The following is a 13660-nucleotide window of genomic DNA, read 5'->3' as shown; positions in this document are numbered from 1 at the left end:
ATACCTAGTGCTTTAAAACAGGGTTTTAGAATATGATTTAGGTACGTAAATATACCTTTATTTCATTGAGTAAGTTTAGGTGGTTTAGATGTTATTGAACAATTTACAGCAGGTGATTGAGTTTTTCATAATTATTATACCTACCATTAATTCCATTGAACAATCAACTTACAATATTAGCCTTTCTACAGTTACCCGTAGCTACCTACTATATTCAACTCAGTTGGTGATTCTTTTGTCCCCCGCACTATTTATTTTTCGTAAAAATCTGGTAGAACTGGAAACGACAAAAATGTTGTTTAATTAAAAATTCGACTATAGAGGACAACATTTTTGAAAAGAGTTTTAAATCAAAATTATTAAGAATATAGGTACCGTACCTACCTAGATATATCCTGAGATAAGAGTATCTACCTACCTTTTTCTGTATCCATTTTCATCCATTTGTAACAAGATGATGCCCGCGATAAAGTGCTCGTGGATTTAGGTTTTATAAAAATCCTACATGAACTTATTGATCCAGAATTGAAAGTAGCCTATGTCACTCTCTAGGTTTTAATGTCCATGTAAAATCATAAAAATCCGTTGCTCTATTGCGGCGCGATTGAAGGACAAATCAACAAAAAGTACCTAAACAGTATTAAGTAGTTGGTAAGTAAAAGAAATGGCTTTTGTATCTACCGGAGTTTTAGCCCACTTTGTAGCTTTCTTCATAGTGCATTATTATATCAGCATCTTAAATTTACTAAACCGATTTTGATAAAACAAAAAATGATAGATGACCACTAAGTTTAAAAAAATCCATTTAAGATCCATCATCTATTTACTCAGGAAATATAAACTTAAACACTTCTTAAATGAAAATGTTAATCCAACTCACCTCACAACTTCAAAAAATGCAATCAACACAAAATATATTGCAGCCGGATACGTCTTGTGCATTCTGCGTTTTCCAACAGCAACTCTCAACTTTCTCATGTTGGTAACACTACATCCTCTGTGCCCGGATTCATCCTTTACAAATAAACTTGCGAAACTCCCGCGAAAATCGGTCTCAAACCAAACAGAATATTTTGTACTTGTGCGACACTTTAAACGTCATTTATTCACTAAAATCCATACGATTATTTTCGAAACCATTGCATAATTTGTAAGAATGTTCACGTTGTATGCAAACGCTATTGAAATGTTAATAAAAACGGCGATAAATCCTTGGAATTTTATCGCTGGACGTCGTTAGTTGGGCCTAATTAGGCAGGAAGGTCGTTCTGGGTTGTCCGCGTAGCCGGCCTAGTTCGAGAGCTTCACTTTTTCGCATCGGAGCGGATTAAGTGTTTGTTTACTTGGAGGCCGTCGGCGCGGTGCCGACGCGTCGGATTCTCTTTGGAGCGTTTGGCGGACGCGTTCGAGCGCGTGGGACTCAAGGCGTGCTCTTTGCGCCGCCCAGACGTCGAGAAAAAAGTTAGAGGGGCGTGCGGACGCCTCCGCCGGCTCCACCTCCTCTCATTATCCTTGTTTACGCAATTATTCCCCGATATTTCGGCACGGGATTGTTACACTGAGCAATAGGCGGCCGTGTGTTCGCAGAGCGGGCGCGTTTGACAGTGGCAACTTGGACACAGACCCTGTCTATATAAAATGCCGCCCCACGCGTTTTATTCCCGACCATGGGAAACGATATCCCGTTGTTATTGGATTTTAGATTGTTTTGTTACGAAATATTTTTGATTTTATCGCCTATCGTTGACGAGTCTAGTAGGTAGGTATGTCTAGTGTCTACCCTGTAAAATCTTAAGGGCAGAGTAGGCCCTTCAGGTAAGTAGGTAGGTACCTATAAGTATTGTCTTTTATAGTATGTAGTAGGGCTTTCAATCCCCTTTCCATCTAAATAAAATTGAACCGTGAAGGAAATGATTGCGATATTAGGGTCATGTTTGTGTAGAATGCGACCTTTTACAGCTCGCTCTATTAATCTTGACCTGTGATAAAACCAGCCAAGTGGGTTCCGTATACCTACTTTAGTCGTATTTTTTCGATATTTTGCACGATAACTCAAAAACTATTAAATGCATAAAAATAAATAAAAATCTGTTTTCAATTTACAGGTAAATCTCTTTCATATCCCCCAAAGTCCCACTTGGTAAAGTAATCTTACTTTGAAAGTTGAAAATATCTAGATAGGTACTAATTATTTGTTCATGAACATATTTTAATTTTTTTAGGGTTCCGTTGCTCAAAACGAAAAACGGAACCCTCATAGGATCACTTTGTTGTCTGCCTGTCTGTTTGTCGGTCTGTCAAGAAACCTACAGGATACTTCCCGTTGACCTAGAATCATGAAATTTGGCAGGTAAGTAGGTAGGTCTTATAGCTGACATTTGGGGAAAAATCTGAAAACCGTGAATTTGTGGTTACATCACACAAAAAAAAAAAAATTGTAGTCATGAAATAATAATTAAGTAGTATTTTCAATTTTCTAAGTAAGATAACTAAGTATATCAACTGGGGTATCACATGAAAGGTCTTCACCTGTGCATTCTAAAATCTAAACAGATTTTTATTTATTTTTATGTATCATAGTTTTTGAATTAGGTATCCTGCAAAATGTCGAAAAAATACGACTGTATAGTACGGAACCCTCATTGCGCGAGCCTGACCCACACTTGGCCGGTTTTTTTGTGTTGTAATCACAAATTCAGTTTTGTATTTTTTCCTTTACTTGGGCTATAAGACCTACCTGCAAAGTAGGCATACTTTACTTGCCAAATTGAATGGTTCTAGGTCTACGGGAAGTACCTATCCTATAGGTAGCTTTTCTTGACAGACACAGCAGACGGACAGACGGACAGACAGACAGACAATGAAGTGATCCTATAAGGGTCCCTTTTTTCCTTTTGAAGTACGGAACCCTACAAACCAAAGATTAAAATAATATTATAACCATTGATTTTCACAATAATTACTACCCAAATAATATTGTCAATTGCCGTTGACAGACTACCCTGTGGATAAATCGTTGAATGATTGAGAGGGTCGTCTATTGAAATTGACCCGGAAGGGTGACGACCCCTCATTAGGGCGACAGACGCGTGCGCATTCAAAATATGCAAATAGCTTCGATAATGTTGTAATAAACTTAAAAGTTGTATTTAGTTGTATAGCTGTAGGACAGGAATTATTTTGAAATTCCAAGATTCAAAAATTTTTTGCGGGCCGTCCCGCGTCCGTCCCCTCGTCTCATACCAATTCTAAGATTAAAAAAATTTGTGAGGGCCGGCCCCCCATCTCATACCCCGATTGCCATCTCGACCTGTCGCGGGCTTTAGCTGTAATTACTATCCAATTTGCAGCAAACCAATTTGGAAAAAACCCTAGGATTCTATTGAAAATTCCTCGTTATAAATACCTAAGATAAAATCTACGGTTCGAAAAATTACTGAGGTACTTTGTCAAAAATTACGTATGTTAGGAATATTCCTAACATAGTATAGGTATATGTAGATAGGTATATTATGTATAATTATCTGCTAGTGAAAAACTCAAAACAAAAATATAGGTGTAAAATAATAGGATTTCGGCTACAGCCAATCTCAATAAAGACTAGCCAAACTTAGCCTCAGCCAAATCTTCATTGAGATTCAGGAGAAATTTCTAGTGCACTAATACTATAAGTAACTGTGGGCGCTAGCACAAATGTTCTCTATATCTTCTATACTCTCATAGTCCAATAGGATGGCAATCGAACACGACCGGAGAGAGATCAGGTATAGGACCAACGGATTATACTCTCTGAAGCACGGGGGAATAACACCGTCTACTTTGCTACCGAGAAAATGAAAACCCCGTACCTTTTTTAGTCCGACTCGAATCCAGGACTTTGTTGCTACAACACTAACAATAAGACAATGTGTAGATATGCCACAGCATAACCAAACAATCCCATAACTTTCAGTATGAAATATCGTTACGATTAAATTACGTAGGTATAGGTTAAGTTGCACGAGATTTTATTATATCCAAGAAACGATTGGCTTAGTTACGTGCTGTTTATGCGGAGTCAGGGTTATGGTAATATTTTCTTTGATCTAGCTGCCACGCGCCCGCAGTTGAAGACTCTCGTAAGTACAAGTATTGGTTTTATATGATTATTGAGCTAAATTAATATTAAACTGATCTGAGTGGATTTGAAGCAAATGTAATTTAATAAACTTTGAATCTATCAGAAATAATATTCCGATACGATTTCCCAATTTCCATAATCCATTGCAAATGGATTAACGTCTTACGTAGCATTTAACTAAGTCCCTATACCCATTACCTAACATGGGAAAAATCTAATCAAATATTAATGGTAGGTTCCTACTTATCTCTGAATTAATTTATTTACAAGCTATGTACTACTTTATTTGTAAGGTCATCACGTGCTCTTCATTAAAAGTACTATAATAGATATTTGTAGAAAATCATCGGGAGGAAATCTGTTTATGTTGTTGCCATATGAATGCAAAATCTATATTATATAAAAGGAAAAGCTGACTGATCTATCAACGCAAAGCTTAAACTACTAGACGGATCGGGCCGGGCATGCAGATGGCTATTATAACGTAGGCATCCGCTATGAAAGGGTTTTTGAAAATTCAATTCATAAAGGGGTAAACAGGAGTTTGAAATTTGTGTACCTACCTAGTCCACGCGGACGAAGTCGCGGACATAAGCTAGTATGTATATATATATTAGGTATATACAGGGTGTAACCAGAAAGCTAGCAAAAACTTAGCGTTCTTGTTGTACTACCTAAACACAATCCAATAGCAATAACCATTTGCCTCGTTTTGTAGCTTTAGTGATTTAGTATTTATCAAACCCGCAATGTATAGCGTGCAAAACTCGGGTCAATGCCCCGCTTACAACGTGGCATTGACTCCGAGTGGCGTACATACGGAACGTTTGTTGACCTCTAGCGTCAGTCAGATGTTTTTTTTTGCAATAGGTAAGTACCTATATATATTGTGAAATTTTACAAAATATAGGATTTTTTACGCGTTTTTTTCGCGTTCTTTTTGTGGTATTATATCACTGATCATCAGTACCTACTATCACCAGCGTTCTGGTTACAACCTGTATATATAAAAGGAAAATCTGACTTACTGACTGACTGATCTATTAACGCGCTGCGCACAGCTCAAATTACTGGACTGGTTTAAAATTTGAGTAGTCCACGCGGACGAAGTCACGGGAATAATAGCGTCATATTATACAAGTGTTGAATTCCCAAAGCTTTTAAGTTATTTTTATCAGAATCCCAATAGTAAAAATATAACTGTGTGTACGATAAACATTGTACTCGTTACTTAGCACGTCTATCAGTTGACAATGCGTCTATAGAACAAGTTGCGGCAATAAACTGCCGGTGGTCAGTGAACATTTATAGCACTATAAACTTACAGTAATCAGTAATCACAAATGATATTAACATTTAAAAGCTTCAAAAGACACTTAGCCGAGCTTTTTGCCCGTAATTATTTATTTATTATTTATTTTTGCACGTTAATGCAATTAGCTAAATAGGTATGTCTAGGTAAGTAGGTACATACCTACTCATAGGATTAATTTTTATTAATATTTTTTTACTTTTTTTTAGTAAATTAGTAGAAAGATATTTAATTCAAAAAAATGTTTTGGATTAATGCAGGAGAATTATTTACCAAATTTTAAGCTTTTAAGAATCACTTTGAATAATTTTATTTTATTTTGTTTATTTGAAAGTAATCAACAGCGTAAATACATAATTATTATTTAAATTTAAATCTAGGTATAACAGAAGGCCAAAAGAGATTACTTAAAATTATACTTAATTAAAACTATTTTAACAGAATAGATTTAGAATAAATGTAGGTACTTATATACAATAATAAAATTACAACAGTGTGTGTATGCTTGTGTGTGTGTGTATGCTTTAAAAACTAAGTATTTAAGAAACTGCCTCTGTATGGTTTCAAGCCTATGGGCATAATAAAATAATAAAATTATAATTTATTTATTTCATGTAGCACAACAAGTGTCTCTTATGCTAAGTATTTAAGTTTTTGTAGGTATTTACCTACGTCTTTGCCTCTACCACTGGAAACTCGGCAGTTGAGTCAAAACTTCCTACGAGCTTTCGAGTCATATTTCCACTTTTTCGAGAGTTTCAGAGCTTATTCTGTCATAAGATTTCCGAGACAAAAAGTAGAGTCCTTTTCATGAAAGAAGTCCCCCAAACGCAGCGCTGTAGGTACTCGCGTGACATAATGTCGTAAAAAATTTACCTATTTTACATTTAGCATAATATGTAAATCAAATAATACTATTTCCTGCATACTTCGATGAAACAATATAAGCTCTTAAATTGTATTTGCTTATATAAGCTCTCAAATTGTATTGTCAAAGGAGATCGCCCGTGAACGGGCCCTCTTTTGTGGCGTCGTGTGAAAACTTAAATTAATTTTTTTTAATGTGTTATTTTTTTACGATTATGTTTTATAACGACTTTTTTTCACTCTATTATTGAAAATATCCACAATTACAGTTAGAATCGTAAACATGCATTTATTTTGAAGAAGTATTAATTAAATATAACCTCAATATCAGCAATATAAAAAATAAGATTTCTTTATAACCAGGGTGAATAAATAGAAATCGTTTGCAGAATATAAAGAGTATAAGATAAGATATATAAGAGAAATAAAATTAAAACCATGGTGACATAACAATTATATTAGGGGGGGCCCAAAGGTCCTAAGAAAATGGGCAATCTCTTTTAGTTCCAAAAATCACCGCGGGACTTCTTTCATGAAAAGAACTTTAACCTATTCACTCCCCAGGTCTTTAATTATATCCTTGTACAAATCCCGTTGCGCCGTTGAATCATGATTGAAGAACAAACTAACACATAAACACACTTTCACGTTTATAATATTATGGGTAGTGATAAAAAGTCGATGACTAAACTAAAGCGTAGTCTCCAGATTGCCTGCAGGTATATTGTCGGCAATGAATACACCATTGTCTGTCATTAGGTCGTAAACACTGGTGTTTAAATAAACCTCCGGGGTTCTGCAGAGGTTGTGTTAGTGTTGCCAATTTAATACACTTTCTAAGACTCTTGACTTTTGCGTCGGTAGGTTTATATCTCACTTTCTGATGCCCGCGACTTTGTCGGTTTGGATTTAGGTTTAAAGAGAGTTTGATTTTCCAGGATAAAATTTTTGTGTGAAATCCGTAATTTTTCTAAAAATTTAAAAAAAGTTATATTTAGTTTTCCAAAGGAGTTAAATAGGAGATGAAGTTTTAGCGTTTAAACTATCGTGAGTGATTTCCATTATACATATCTCACTACCACTGCTGCAGTCTCAACCTCCCAGCTAAGATTGTTTCAACTTCAAGTTGCATCATTTCGCTGGCAGCTACTGTCATGCATCATTTTCTGTTATTATCAATTACCTTGTGAATGTCTTGCAGCTCTGCTACTATGGGAAACAAAGCTGCGAATCTGTGCTAAAGAACTCCTAGTACGAGTATGTACAATAAACATCTCGACAACGTTAAAGGTTTACGTAAGTTTCAATAAAGAAACGCTAGGATACAAAGTTGACCTAACTTTCCCTGTTTACATACTTTAACACTGTTTAAACGTTAAGATTTTTCTTAAAACTTTTATATCTAGTGTCTATAGCCAGCGCCCTAGCTGCTCGAGTGAAAGATAAAAATCAGATAGAATTAACGCCGTGGAGTAGTACTATTATATATTCTGTGGTGGAGTGGAGACGAGTCTTTTAGACAATTACTTAAACTCAAGTTAATATACTTTGACATCCTGTTGAAATTGGTATACAAGCTACTGAAAACACAAAACACGGATGCGCTTGGGTGAGCCTGTCCGCGTGGCCGCCGTGACCCGTGATGCCAAAGAAAAATATAATGCTTTTGATGTTGCTATCAAGAAAAACGCCGCGCTTCAGCTCTGTCTGTATACTTTGCGCCTAAAACTATTTGAACCAATTTTATCACATAGAACTACGAAAACCTTCAACGTTATCGATTGTCAATATGCGCAGACTTGTACTAAGGGTATACACAGTTGCGTCGCGAAAACCACCTAGGTACCTTTTAGAATTGTTATTCAGATAAAGGTGTGGTATTTTGATAGATTAGTGGTTCATGAACTGTTGTTCTTTGGTACTTTGAAAGTACCTACCGATGTTCTTTGTAGTTGCACTGATGTAAAATTGAATGACATTTCAGTAGCATAGAACATTTCGTTAGTTATAAGTCCCGCAAACACTAATGCGCGTGGCCGCCATTTTAGTGACGTCAGCATTAGACTGAAGTTTCGAGCTGATGGTATTTTTTTATTTCGGCTGACGTCATTTTGATGTTAATGAGACATGGTTCTAGCGCAATAGCAATTTACGGGACTTAAAATTCAAAAATCAATTGAGAGCTAGATGCAAAGATTCACTAATATGAAATTATCTGCTTTGTTCCAGTTGGAATTTTGAAAAATGACCTTAATCCTTGTCTTCATTATATAAAACGAAACCTCTGTACAAAATTTCAGCATTCTTGATCTAAGGGTTTGGCCTATCCTACGTTTCTCTCTTCAACCGCATCATTAGGTAGGTACCTATCTCAAGAAACCCCATACCATAATGTAATTAATGGAAAGGGGCCATGACCCTCAGCAATGAGTACCATTATAGTACAATAATCCATACTAATAATATTATAAATGCGAAAGTGTGTGTCTGCTAGCCTTTCACGGCCCATCCGTTTAGCTTGCATCCCGGGAAAGGACATAGGCTACTTTTCCCGGAAAATCAAAGAGTTCCCATGAGATTTTAAAAACCTAAATCCACGCGGACGAAGTCGCGGGCATCATCTAGTAATTTAATAACAATAACATAATGCCTACATAACATTAGAGCCATAAAATCACATGGCATGCCCGTTGGGCCATCAACACTGGATTCTCATAAGCTCACGCTAATTACTAAAGATTGTTGGGACGATGCTCACCACTGGCTCAATTAGAAAACTTAGGGGCTATATAAAGGGGCTATAAATCAGCCGAAGGGCGATGGTGTTAGGGGATATACACACGCTATGAAACAACGACTGCCGATTTTTTAAACGTTTTTTATAGTAAAATAAAATAGCAGCAGTTACCTATAAACTTTATACTATAAGGTTGTAAGGCCGCCATGTTTGTCTTTTAGTATGCCTTATTGAAAAACGAAAAATGAAAATGATTTATTGAACTTATAAAATACATACCTAGGTCTTTCTAATATTGGGCCAATACAATAATTGTTTTTGGTTGTTTTAATCAGATATTTTAGTGACCTATATGCCAGCTTCATGGTTAGGTATATAATAGGTATCCACTATGATTAAATCTAAAACTGTAATAATTTTAGTTTGTCTTTTTGAAAGTAGTGGTGACCTGTTTGATTTACGGGATTATATTGTTATGGGCCAGGCGTATACTGTAAAGAGATGGTCGCTCAGGTGTGCGGTTCAAGCTCGACTCACGCACACTCGCCGGGATCTCGTTAGCAAGTGTATGCGACATTTCACATGCGCTAATCGTGAGCATTTACCCATCTTGACAACTTCCCGTTGCTTATGCAGCTCCAAGAAGTTTCAGAAGGTTCGCAAGCGTTTTTCCTGCTGTGAATACTCGGCTTAAACTAGTCGGCTGTATTATATTGTTATCGGGCATGCGTATTTTGTAAAGAGTTGGTCGCTCAGGTGTGCGGTTCAAGCTCGACTCACGCACACTCGCCGGGATCTCGTTAGCAAGTGTATGCGACATTTCACATGCGCTAATTGCGAGCATTTACCCATCTTGATAAACTGCCCGTGTCCGTGAGATTTATTCCGCAGATGCGGCGCGCTCGCGATCGGTTTTATCCTACAGTGTACACATGTCTTTATTTCTTGTTTGTATCACTTTGTATTATGAAAATGTACCTACTTATTAATGAGGCGGACTTACTTTTATTTTATGTTGTAGCTATTTTTATTTACTATTAAGCTTAAAGTTATAAATATCTAAATCTTTATCGCTTAGTAAAGTTATAGGTTGGTGACTATTCCAAGTTTTCTTAACATTTTAAATACGACATAGTTTGGTAGTGACCGAAGTATACCTACGTCACACGAGTAGATGTAGACCTACGTTTCCGAAATTATTAATGGGAAGAGCTTATCAAATCGCCTCTATTACCCTATTTTATTATAATGAATACAATCGCGAAGTTAGTAAGGTAAGCATTACCCGTAAAAGAGCATGAAGGGCAAGCTATACTTACCTACCTATTTAGTTTTCATAAATCACGACAAGAAAACAGGCAAAAGCCGTGTAGAGTCTTCTCTACTGACTACATGGACACTACAATGGTAAGCAGATATTGTAGGAGAGACGCTTTTTTTCGTTTTTTTTTGTAATACAGCTTCTATAGTAGGTACCTATTTAGCTTACGCGTTTTTGCGAGATGATACCTGTCATTTGTTTACTACGAGTAATGTCCTAAATACAAGAGACCGCGGAAGGTATAGTACGCGACAGGTCGAGAGGGCCCACGCGCTAAACCGTGCGGGATAGCATGGGTGACGTGCGGGTATGCGGGGCGTCCCTTCGCCTAATATCCCGATTACTCGGGGCACTGACCCGAGTTTTGCACGCTGTACATTGCGGGTTTGAAAAATACTAAATCACTAAAACTACAAAATGAGGCAAAAGGTTTATTGGTATTGGATTGTGTTAGGTAGTATAACAATAACGCTAAGTTTTTGCTAGCGTTCTCTGGTTACATCCTGTTTAGGTATCACATCACGATATACGGTCCCTTCTGTCTTTAGTTGCTGCCTATCTACTCATCTTTGACCATCTTATCCTTAAATAGTTAGTATCGCATCCATCGATTCCCGTCCATTAGCATTCTAAACACTTGCGAGCCACGATAACTGAAACATGGCTATAAACTTCCCTGCGAATAGGCCAACTTTCTCATTATATATTTTTATTGCGTATGCGCATTGATATACAAACCCAAGATATATAGTGCATAGCCTTACTGTATACTATAAAAGTGCCACAGCACCACACCACCTAGCACCTAGGACACAGCACCTAGAGGTCCCAGGGGGTAGATTACGTAAGTACTTTGCATTTATATCAGCATCGATTGACGTTAAAAAAAACATTTACAATAAAGAGAAGAAGAGAGTAAAAGTGGACAGTCTCTATGAGAGATCTCTACCAGTGACCCTTAGCAGTGTGGGAGGTTGTAGACGGAGTAGAATAGATATAAAAAGAAGATAGAAATATTGTTAGGTATTGTCGTTGAAGTGCAGTGTCTTGTAGCGTCGCTCTACAACTACATGACTATAAAAATGAAAAAACCGACTGAGTGCGAGTTAGACTCACGCACCGAGGGTTCCGTGCGCACGTACGCGGTTTTGCACGTTTAATCAAAAACTATTAAGACTTGTGACGGACAACGCCATTTTTTGAAGCCTACTCGAAAATGTTGTTTTACTCAAAGCACACAGGCTTACGAATTGGCTTTACTTTATAAAATACGAATGTATGACCTTCGCATATCTGAAATTTCATACAATCTTTGTATAAAAATAAATAGATGAGAAAATGCACATTCATCAAACTGTATCTTTGGTTTATAACATCAATGGGTAAGCTTTGATAATTCGCTTACATACAGGATTGTATGATAATGTGGGAATTATCATCGAATGGCTATCAAAGACTAGTTCTTTATCAAGTCACTCGGATGGAAATATAATATGTGTCCTACTGTAATATTTTATATTATTATGTTGATTGTCGATGTGTGCGTGTATGGGCTTTTACAAGCTTTATTTTATTACCTACTTATTTCGATTGAAGGTTGCTACTTTACTGGGTTTGAGATTATTTTTATTGAAGTCTAGATATTTTGCCGTTCACTATTGATTGATGAAAGCGGCGATAACCTAGTGGTTAAGACGTCCGTCTTCTTTTCGGGAGGTCGGGGGTTCGATTCCGGGCACGTATCACAATTAAGTACCTATCACTTGTTTTGGTGAAGGAAAATATCATGGGGAAACCTATATACCTGAGAGTTCTTCATGTTCTCAAAGGTGTGTATAGTTTACCAATCCGCATTGGGCTAGCGTAGCAGACTATGGCCTAATCCCTTCTCACTTTAATTAAATGTCGCTTTAATGGTAAAGGATAGGTAATATTATTTTAGCGTTTAAACTACCGTGAGTGATTTTCATTCTAAATAATATCTGTCCCGGCTGTACTCACGCGTTTAGTCGACGTTAGCCCGACTAGTTTCGAACCCATCCGGGGTCCTTTTTCAAAGTAGTCCGTTCACGCACGCGCCGCGGTTTTCACTGCGGGCCGCGCGTGCCGCTGCACGTAGAGCCAGGTGTGAGGGTGGCTGGGGGGGAGACATTTTGCCGTGAGAAAACATGCATGCCTGAAAGTTTTTCATAATGTTCTCAAAGGCGTGTGAAGTCTGCCAATCCGCAAACCCTTCTCTTTTTGAAAGGAGACCCGTGCTCAGTAGTCGGCGATGGGTTGTGATGATGATGATGATGATAGTGATAGATGTGGATATGGATGTGTTTGATGATGATAGATGTGGATGTTCAAGCATATCTGAAAGTAATTAATCAAATGTCAAACTAGAACAAAAAAAGTAAAATATACTAAAGCTCAGTATCACGACCATGCAACACAGATACAATTACTCAAGACCTAACTAAAAGCACTTAACTGACTTAATGCTAGCAAAACATACCTACATCATTGCTTAGGAGCTCGTGGCAATTCTAGTAAAGTTGGCGATACGTATAAACCCCTGTTTAAATGGAGTTTGGACGATGGAGTATCGATTCATCGACAGTCAAGTTAGTCGAGTTAATCGATTTTATATCGCCAATTTCCACGATGAGTCATGGATTAAAAATTAAAAATGCCAAATTCAAACAAGTGATTGAGGACAGCTTTTATTACAATCATCATCATCTTCATCAACCAATAGACGTCCACTGCTGGACATAGCTGGTCTCTTGTAGGGACTTCCACACGCCACGATCTTCCGCCGCCTGAATCCAGCGGCTCCCTGCGACTGGTCTGATGTCGTCCGTCCACCTAGTGGGGGTCTTCCAACGCTGCGTTTTCCGGTGCGAGGTATTATATTTTATTACAATATCTATGTTTAAATAATAAAATTAACGCGACGTTATATTAATTTTAAACATGACAATCACAAAAGCCTTGTGATTTTCATGTTTTCATTAGGTATATAATATTTTAAATTCTAAAGTTCCACATACAATATAAGCCAGTGATAATGATGTCTTCCACCAACTCCCTAGCTATCAAGTGGGTCTATCAGTCGGGCGCAGACAGGGCGTTCGGTATAATTTGTCAGCGGTATCGATAGTATCGATTCATCGACAGTCGATAGGTTTATCGAGTTAATCGATCTAATTTCGTCAGTTCGGTCATTGAGCGATGGCGGTCGTTGTGGGAACGCCACCGTGGTGCGCAGTCATTCTTTTTGACATAGAGTAGACGGTTGTAGAGTAGCTTTCTTTT

General features: G+C 37.4%; 1 protein-coding gene across 1 annotated transcript in view; it reads right to left on the bottom strand.

Moving 5' to 3' along the window:
- The window catches only part of Wnt10 (Wnt oncogene analog 10), a 42745-nt gene extending 41767 nt beyond the window's left edge, over nt 1-978 (bottom strand). The window contains exon 1 of the mRNA XM_034968408.2: nt 881-978. Within this exon, the coding sequence (XP_034824299.1) occupies nt 881-978 (98 nt within the window). The remainder of the gene's footprint in view (nt 1-880) is intronic.
- Between the last annotated feature and the right edge of the window lie 12682 nt (nt 979-13660).

The sequence above is a fragment of the Maniola hyperantus genome, chromosome 1 (genome assembly GCF_902806685.2).
Source record: "Maniola hyperantus chromosome 1, iAphHyp1.2, whole genome shotgun sequence".
Lineage (NCBI taxonomy): Eukaryota > Metazoa > Arthropoda > Insecta > Lepidoptera > Nymphalidae > Maniola > Maniola hyperantus.
Note: the sequence above shows the minus strand (reverse complement) of the source record. Positions and strands in the feature narration are given on the sequence as shown.